The sequence below is a fragment of the Hippichthys cyanospilos genome, chromosome 3, assembly GCF_059441005.1.
Source record: "Hippichthys cyanospilos isolate Australia breed blue-spotted pipefish chromosome 3, RoL_Hcya_1.0, whole genome shotgun sequence".
NCBI lineage: Eukaryota > Metazoa > Chordata > Actinopteri > Syngnathiformes > Syngnathidae > Hippichthys > Hippichthys cyanospilos.
In genome coordinates this window covers 8,445,847-8,455,138 of record NC_142371.1, presented here as the reverse complement: position 1 = coordinate 8,455,138, position 9,292 = coordinate 8,445,847, and the positions used below count along the sequence as shown (strand labels likewise).

The following is a 9,292-nucleotide window of genomic DNA, read 5'->3' as shown; positions in this document are numbered from 1 at the left end:
CATACAAGTGCAATAATAAAACTTGAAATGCCATAATACATCACATTTTAAAAGGCAGGATTTTAAATCTTGTTTTTGAATTGGAATGCATGTGCAGGCGTCAGCTGGCGATTTAAAACACAAATGCTCACGCAATACTTAGAAGTCATTTAATTCCTGGTTTACCAGCAGAATGCATACAAAGTGTGCTAGACAAATTGTGCCCCGTTCCAAAAAATGATGAAAGTTGCTGGATAAAACAGCATAAGGTCAAGTAGAAACATTCAGTGCAACCGTCAATGAAGTCCAACATTGCGCATTAGGTCACAGTGCTCTCACAACCCATTGTCACACGAGCGAGATTTGAAGAACAATCTTTATACTTCCCATTAAAGGTTTGGAAGACGGAGAATCAGCCATCTTTTGTCAAGCCAAAATGTGCTTGCTGTCTTTGGTAAACTGTACTGTACATTAAGTCCAATAAATAAAAAGATTCAATGTATTGGCGGCGCAGTGGATAGCTTATTAGCCTCACAATTCTGATCTTGGCGCTTTAAATTCAGGCTCGGGTTCTCTGAGTGTAGTTTGCATGTTCTCCCCTGTGCTTGTATGGGTTTTTGCCAGGAGATCTGGCTTCCTCCCACATCCCCCAAACATGTTTCTTAGCTTGACTGAAAAGTGTAAAAAGGTACATAACGATGGCCAGAATACAATAACCGATAATAATATATAATAGAAATAATATAATAAGAATGACAATAATCTGGGGGAGAAAAAAAAATCAGAAAAGAGGTTTGAAAATGTAGTCATCCGTCACGCAAAATCTAAAAACGTGCACGTACTGTAGGTGGTTTTGTTTTCGGCCATTGGTAATTGTGAAGGTGAGGGTGAATGATTGTCTGTTAGCTGCCGACTATTTTAGGGGGTACCCCACCTTCTGCCCAAAGTCATCTGGGATAGGCCACACTCCTTCGCATCCTTGTGATATTAAGCAGTACAGAAAATGGATGGAAAATTCAATGTCAACGCATGACTATACCATACATTTGTAACATTTGTCTCTAAATAATTCATTCGCTACAAATAACTGGAGTACCGCCAAAGAGTTAACGTGGTCCATAAATACTGAATACACATGTATTAATGAGAGCAATACAATCTAAATAATTATTCATGGCTATAGTTTATTTCTAATGAACTTAAATAGACTATGTATGATAATATTGCTGATATGTTTTTACAAGTTTGACCTCGTGATAAGTGATCAAACGTTTTCAAATTGGTGGAAGATAAATGATATTGTACAGTATTATTTCAAATTGCTCACTGTGGGAAAGACAAGACGGACAACAAAACAAAGCACCTTCGAAAATATCAGGGAAAAAGTCTCCTTGAAGATGCCTTAAAACCATTTCACTTTCGCAGAAAAATTAACGGACCTTCAAATTTAAATATTTATCTTTTAATGTTAAAAAATTGTCAGTCAGAAAATGTTTTCTTAATTCTTTAGTAAAAAGAAAATATTTAACCCTTTTTCTTTTTTGCTTTAGAGACTCATTAACAACACTTGAGCCTCATTCCTAATAATGCTATTTATGTATTCCTATTTGCATTGATATTTGAAACTAAGATTTTTTTTTTTTCCAATCATGACATGAGTATGAGGATTGTCTTGTTTGTGAATTGTCAGCCATGTCAAACCAGCTTAGGGAAAATTCAGTCAAATTGTTAGAATAGTGGGCACAGAAGCAAACAAGGTTAAGGTAAATTTGCAGGAGGAGGAGATTTAAGAATAAAAAAAGAAACATATCCAGGAGGCGCATGTCCACAAAAACAGATTTGGTTCCGTAGTGAAAAACTTTTCGATTGCAGGGAGGTGGTCAGTTTGATATGTTCCACTCAGCTTTAAAGCACAAGCGGGTCCACTGTTGTTTCACACCAGTCCTTACGTTAGTTCTTTTTTTTTTTTTTTTTTAATGGAGCTGTATTTTGCAAAGCAACACAAATTTGATTTGTCTGTTGCATTCTTTTCAGGATTAAAAAAAAAAAAAAAAAAAAGATGTTGTCCCACGTCCGAGTTGGGGGGCAGTAAAAAGTTGTTAAACCCTTGAAGGGCACGGTTGCTAGGTTACCCATAGGTTACCCGCATGGCACGTCCCCTGGAGAGTCACTGTCATCCGAGCTCCTGACTTGGTCGGGATCCTGCAGGCCAACCAGTGTCACGTCCGGATGAACGTCCTCCTCGTCCGACTGCACAACGGGCTCATCGCTGTCCTCACTGAGGCCTTCGTCGTCTTGAACATTTTCAGAGTCCTGCTTTGACGTGTTCTTTTCTAGGTCAGGAACTTGACACAGTGGGCTGCTCAGGGACTCCGAGGAGCCAGACTTGAGGTCTGGACCTGTTTGATTTGAAAAGTACTGTTAATCACACACAACGGGAGAGCTTTCTCACGCTTATCCATTACTGTATCGCACCTTGAAGTCTTTGGCGCTATTGAAATAGCAATATGGTCATTAACATGACAATCAAGGCGATTGCGTTTGCTGACGGTGACTTACCTGAGGTGAGTGACGACCCGGAACTAAAGTCATCCCCGGAGTTCAGGAAATCGTCCAAAGCCTCCTGGTCTGACAGGTTGGTGACCGTCATCTGATCCAGAACAACCACATCTGCTTCCGTTGATTCTTCAGTTTATACGGATAGACACAGCAAGGACGCGGTATATAAAGCAATATGGACGATTACTTTGGGCATATAAAAAGCGGAGAACAACGTGCTCGGTCATTGAACGTTTACCTCTGTGCTGAAGATATCCAGTGGACCGGTAATTCTCCAAGTCTTGGTTAAAGGCTTCCTCAAAGACTTTCTGTCGTTCCCGCAGTTTCTGCTGCCTTGCCTGCTCTATCTTTGCAACTTTCTGAGCGTGTTCCGCGTTCAGCTCCACTACAAACGGAAACACAGCAGTGTACCAACAGCATTAACCCAATGACACTGATGTTTAAAATTCTCTAGTCGCTAAGTAGTACAGTATGTACAATTTGTCTCCTCCGTTTGATCAATCACTGTAGTTGAGATTGTAAGTGTAAGAGCCCACTTTCACGATCCCAAATGAGCCAGGTCAATGCAAAGCTTTACCATTATGAATTATGCTCAGTTTTACTTGAAAAAAAAAATCATTCATTTCAAAAAATTGCAATTTAAAAAAATATTTGGATAAAATGATATCACTATAACAGTGTCAGGCAAAACTGAACTGACCACTTTTCCTTTTTTTTTTTTTTAAATTTGGTAATCGATTTTCGAATATATAGATTGGACCAAAAAGCCTTTGGCCAAAGAACCTGTAATAGCTGCCTCCACATCATAGAAGTCGGTAAACAGGTGTGCCACATACTATTCAAAGGAAGATTTAATCTCCTCGTGGAATATACTCATGCTGTTTTGCTTCATCAGTTCATCAAAAACAATCAATTAATGACTGCAAAATACTGTACAAGGGCAATACATATTGTCTGTCTGGTGACATTAATGCATGCTGCTCACCTTCTAGTGCCTCCAATTCTCGCCTGGAAAAGACAAATCAAAAGGTTTCCGTTAAATAACCACGTTTTGTATGAATCTATCACAATTAATAGAACTTCTACTAATTAGAAATAGACAGTTTGCTCGTTAGGGCAACTTACATAATGTCAACATGGGCTTATCAGATGTACTTAAGTACACGACTTAAAATCGGGACATGATTTGACAAAGCAATAAGCAAGTGAATATTCAACATGGAGAACATACCTCTTTTTTTTCTTGTAGACTTCCAGTTGTTCAATGTGATGCTGCTTGAGCGTCTGTTGTTCACACTGACAACATAATGTCTCTAAAAAGACCAGTCTGCTCTCCATCTCCTCAAAGTCACCTTCCAAATGAGCTGCACGTGAACACATGCAAATGTTAAAACCTTTTCTTTTTTTATCAGACAGTGAGACTGAAAAAGTTACAATTGAAAAATAAAAACTTTCAAATCTTCAATTGTTACAGACAACTGGATGCCGCACCTACTGACGCTGTGATGGCGTCAAGTTCAGCGATGAAAGTTGGCAAGCTTTGCAGTTGTTCCTGCAGTTGTGTCAGTGCTGATCGTCTCTTCTCCCAGTGCGCCGACAGCATTACCACATCCCCGTCAATGGCCTAAAAAAAACACAAAAAAAAAACACAGGAGAGCAAAACTATGTAACACTCTGTAGAGCAGGCATCTTCAAACTCGGTCCTCGACTCGAGGGCCGCCGTCCTGCGTGTTTTCCAGGTTTCTTTCCCTGACACATCTGATTCAAATGATCAGCAAGCTCAGCACAAGCCTGATGATGACCCTGATCATTTGAATCAGGTGTGTTGGAGAAAGAAACCTGGAAAACATGCGGGGCAGCGGCCCTCGAGGACCGACTTTGGAGACCTCTTCTCCACTGTAAGTGCTCATTAATTAAATGTCATTTAATGTCAGTTTACAGAATATTTGATCAAAAAATGAACAGTCGCTACACTTTCTCACACATTGAACACGGCGGCTCCTAGTCTATGTCAGTGGTCCCCAACCACCGGTTCGCAGCCTGGTACTGGTCCGTGGATCTGCTGGTACCGGGCCGCATGGGCCGCACCCGAAATAATGTTTTGGAACTGATTTCGTTTTAACAGTTCATTCATTTGTGCTTTGTTTTTTGGCGGCATCTCTGGCTGCTGTTGATATTACACTTTGTAGTGAGAAATATAGTGTGGTTTGGAGAGCAGTCAGGAGGCAATCTCCCAGTAAGTGCCAATGTTACATTAAAAATATGTTGGTGCTGCTCTTATTTCTAACCTCGCAGGTATGTTCAATCTGTGTTGAAGATGTGTTGGTGCTACTCTCACTTCGAAACACGCACGCATTTTCAATCTGTGTTGATTCAGGCCGAGCCCAAAGTGCATTCAAACCTTAAAAGGCAAACTTAATGTAATCTTAATGTGAAGATTTTGAACGCACATGTCCAACTGATAAACGTTTCAGAAGTTTTTGCACAAGTTGCTGTTCTCTAACGAGGAGCTTAACGACAAAAATCACGGCAGGTATTTTATCCTTGAATTGACCAATAAATGTCCTGGTTGAAATATAGCTGCTGTTTAAACAGTCGTCCTCATCATGCTTTTTACATTTTGACATCATGAGAACCATGACAACACCTAACAATGGATCAACAGTCCCTCGCCATTGTGATGTTTCAAACAGGAAACCGGAACCTACCTCTGCAAGCTGCGCACAGTCTTTTGTTTTTTTGTGGAGCAGAAACCAACTCTCCTCATACCTACAAAAAAAAAATTAATTGTACGGTAGGGAAAATCATTGTGTTTTCGGTCCGTGTAGGTGTGTGTGTGCGTGTGTACCTGCTGAGGATATCCAGTCCAGCACTGAAATGAGGAAGATTTTCTTCGTACCTGAGCAGGAAATAATAGATATGTAAAGGGTTAAGTACGTCATACACCCGCTTGGTATAAAGCAGTGAAGTTTAGAATGTCTGAATAATGGATGTTTGACATCCCAAACACTGATACTGGGAAAAAAAAAAATTGAATGGATAATGGGAAGCTCAGTGATTTTTTTTTTTTTTTTTTTTCTGACACACTAAATCGCTAGGTGGACCAAAATTGTAATTCTCAAAGTGTTTTCACCCCCATCGTTCCACTTGATATATCAGCTTTTATGGGTTTCCAAATTGCGATTATGAATTGAAAATTAGCATAGGTGATGCAAGTCATTGACACGATTTGGCATTCACTAAATACATTTTTCAATTTTTAAGCTAGTGATCGCTTAATAATGAGTACTTGACAGTATTTTAAAGTCTACATGTAGGTGTGGATGAAATAGGTAAATGTACCATTTTTTCTGCCAAAATGTTGGGCGCAACAATAAAGTGGGCTGAATGAAGAAGCACTCGTTTAAGTTTGCTGGCTATGGGCATGGCAAAGTTGGCAGATTGCATAGAATGTGCATTGTGGTAAAATTAGTTGATCGATTTGAGTGGATACATTTGTAGTGGCCCAGTCGCAGGAGTGTCTGATGGCGACACTACAATCACATAGTGTCCCACCATTCTACCTCCTACATCTGAATTCAGGCTATTTGAATGCTGGCACACTGGCCCCTTTTGACATGTTGTTGGAGCTTTTTGATTGTAAATTGGATTCTGTTGCAATGTGGTCATTTCTTTTCCGAGTAATAGGTTGTAGAAAATGACTAAGACTGAATTCAACTGACCTGGACTTCCTCCTGCTGCTGCTTTTGGGTTCCTTTGTTTTGTCGCCAAGTGTTTTCAAGCTGTTGGGTGAAAAAGTAAATAAAGGCTTTTGCATGTCATCCAACACAACTAAAGTCAAAAAGGACTGATTTTAGGATTTTATATTACATTTCATACATTCATCTCAGTTGTTGTAGCTGGTAGTATAATGCAGCAGTCCCCAACCTTTTTATCACCACGGACCGCTCAACGTTTTACATTTATATTGCGGACCACATCATCCTTCTCACTATGTATGTCCTCACTATGTAATATCACCATGTATTTTAGTTTATATTGGTGAGCAGTTCGTCAAGACTGATGGACTGTCCATCCATTTATGATGGATCAACATTTTGTCAACAGAGCACCAAATGACAAAAACATTTTAAAAAACTGACGACTGAGTAGAAGATCTTTTTAGTCCGTCGTTGTAACTGTCATCACTTGTGTCACCTGTCACTATTGCTAATGGCCTGTCACCTCACCCTGGTAAATCTCTACATTTCCAAGAAATGTTTCAAATGCCATATATTTGGCATCATGGAAATATAAACACAGACAGCAAGTATACATACATCCAGGTAAACCTGGCATAAGAATGCAATAAGTACGATTAAAGAGAGAAAGGCCCATTAATGCATTGAGTGAGTAACATTTTCTCTTTTAAAGGAGTCGGAACGGGTGGGAAGTCATTGTTTGCTCTGAGTTTCAGTCATGGTTTCATAAACTGAAATGCATATTGCACACAGTCTTGTGGAACACATTTATTATATAGTCTTAAAAGTAAAAAACAATGCTTAGAATTGAGTATTAAATAGATTTGAGTTTTTTTACTATATAATTTGTATGAATAAATCATTTGCACATATTTGAGCTAAGCCTTCTGGTATGCCTTTCCATTCAAGTAACCAATTTAAAAAAAAAGTAACCAAAACATCGCAAAGTGATGGCTCTTAGCCAGGAAATGCAAAATTTTAGGTTTTTAAATTATCAACCAAAAAGGTATGAGCTGGTAAATTAACCTCTGCAAAACCTTGCTTTTCACTTGTGTATGTCACAGATGACATGTAGTTAAATGTTTAAATTTTATTTTATTTTATTTATTGATTTGTTTGTTTGTTTATTTTGTTTTATTTTTTATTTTGTTTTATGTCACTTAAAATGGTTCAAGTGGTTAAAATGAATGGGTAGAAGGACTGCAGAAGTTAAAAGTATTTAATTCAGTCTGTGTCAATGACACACATTGAAGATAGTGTACATGAATTTTGATGTGTGCATTCCCTAATGGATATGTTTTGCTTATTGCTACCTGTGGCATAAGGAGCACACAATAGTCATTGTACGTTGTGATCACCTGTAATTTATATTGTCTTAGTAACTTACTGTACAGTAACTTACTGTAGTTTAAATGATTCAAGTTAAACTATTAAGTTCAACATTTGCTTTTTGTTTAAGGCCAAGCTATAGAGCGTATGCTTTAAAAGACTTTTTTTCAGAGGTTTGATTATTTTTAGGATGATGAAGGTTTTAGTTTTTTGAGGGGGAGGAAAGGGGGTGTTGATGACGGGAGTGAGCGACAGGCCGACGATTGTCTGAATGACAACTACAATTTTCATCTTGAAAATGGTAAACCAATGACGACGGAAGGGGGGTGTTCCAACAATACTAACGGAAAAGCAAAAAAAAAAAAAAATAGTAAAATGCCCACTTCTTTCAGTATAACGATCAATGCCAGCAACGTATTGAGAGTATCACAAATTAAGGCTCTTCCACTAGATGGCAGAAATTACATTAATGACCCGTGTGTACTTTTTTTTTTTGTTTTGTTTTGTTTTTTTGACGGTGCTCTGACTCAATGAAGGTTGCCCCAATGGTTACATTTGGCCATCTGGCCACTAGAACTGTCATATATATTTGTTACATGTCTTTATTAATATAAGGCAATCGGATTTTTATCGCATTTACCAGCAAACTATGAAGGCTCCATTCAGTTTTTGACCTACTTGACCAGACGTCACATGATCGTCAGCTGAGAGCAATAAACACGAATGGCGCCCAGTGACATTAACGAACCAAATCTTGCGTCTGAAAACGAAAACGCTGATGGACGTAGATGCACCATGTTATTAAGGTTGACTCGTTTTAAGATTTATATTTTAACCTAGTCACGAAACTAAGGTAACGACTGACAGTGACTTTAGTCTACTAGTAGCCAACTTTATCGCGTTTAATGTAATTCGATGTCTGGTCATTTACGTTGCAACTAACACATGCATAGCCAGATCTTACATTCTTGACTGAAAGCATTCGGCGGAATTGCGACATAAATCATACAAACCCCGTCGTTAAATCCTGTTGCACCATATGAAGTCTTTCTCTGAAGTTTTCAAACATGATGCCAATGTGAAGTTGGTCTGCAGGGAGGCTGGCGTCCTATGAAACAGTCCCCGGCTTTACCAACAGTGAGGGATCCTTACAACCCTGTTTTGACAGAACCTCAGTCTTGTCTTCCGGTATTCTTCTTCTTGGGTGGAAGCCTAACCGCCTCCGGAATTCATTACTGCCCCCACTCGGCTTCACGAGTTCACGGCCATTCGTTGTCTGGAGATCACGTGTGACCTTTGCCATTCAGTAGATGTCGAATTGTTTATCCAATACTGTGGCTACGTAATAATTCCAAAATAACATACATTTTGCTTAGTAACTCCAATACAAGTTTTCTAAAGGCAGTGAAACATTGAACAATGAACTAATCTGTACGTCATTCTGTGTAGTAATTGTCTTTTTATTGCCTGTTTTTTAACTCATTTGCATGTAATTTTAATTTAGTTGAAATTTTCTTTTTACTGCCTCGTGGCCAGGGCTCCCTTGAAAAAGAGGCTTTCATTCTCAGTGGGATTTCCTTAATTAAATAAAATAAATGACAAGTACTTTTAACTTGAATTAGATTTTATCCTTGGCTAATATATTTGGCAATTTTCTAGGAACATTATCTTGGAGATTTAAAAGG

At 38.7% G+C, this 9,292-nt stretch overlaps 1 protein-coding gene across 1 annotated transcript; it reads right to left on the bottom strand.

Moving 5' to 3' along the window:
• Positions 1-135: 135 nt before the first annotated feature.
• LOC148425670 (dysbindin-A-like) lies at positions 136-8,772 on the bottom strand. Its single transcript, XM_088411988.1, has 10 exons — positions 8,621-8,772; positions 6,261-6,320; positions 5,387-5,437; positions 5,247-5,307; positions 4,030-4,162; positions 3,770-3,902; positions 3,524-3,546; positions 2,777-2,923; positions 2,539-2,664; positions 136-2,378 (listed from the first exon to the last, which is right to left on the bottom strand). Exons 1-10 carry the CDS (start codon positions 8,674-8,676, stop codon positions 2,119-2,121), a joined length of 1,050 nt encoding a protein of 349 aa, XP_088268114.1. The 5' UTR covers positions 8,677-8,772; the 3' UTR covers positions 136-2,118.
• Positions 8,773-9,292: the final 520 nt, after the last annotated feature.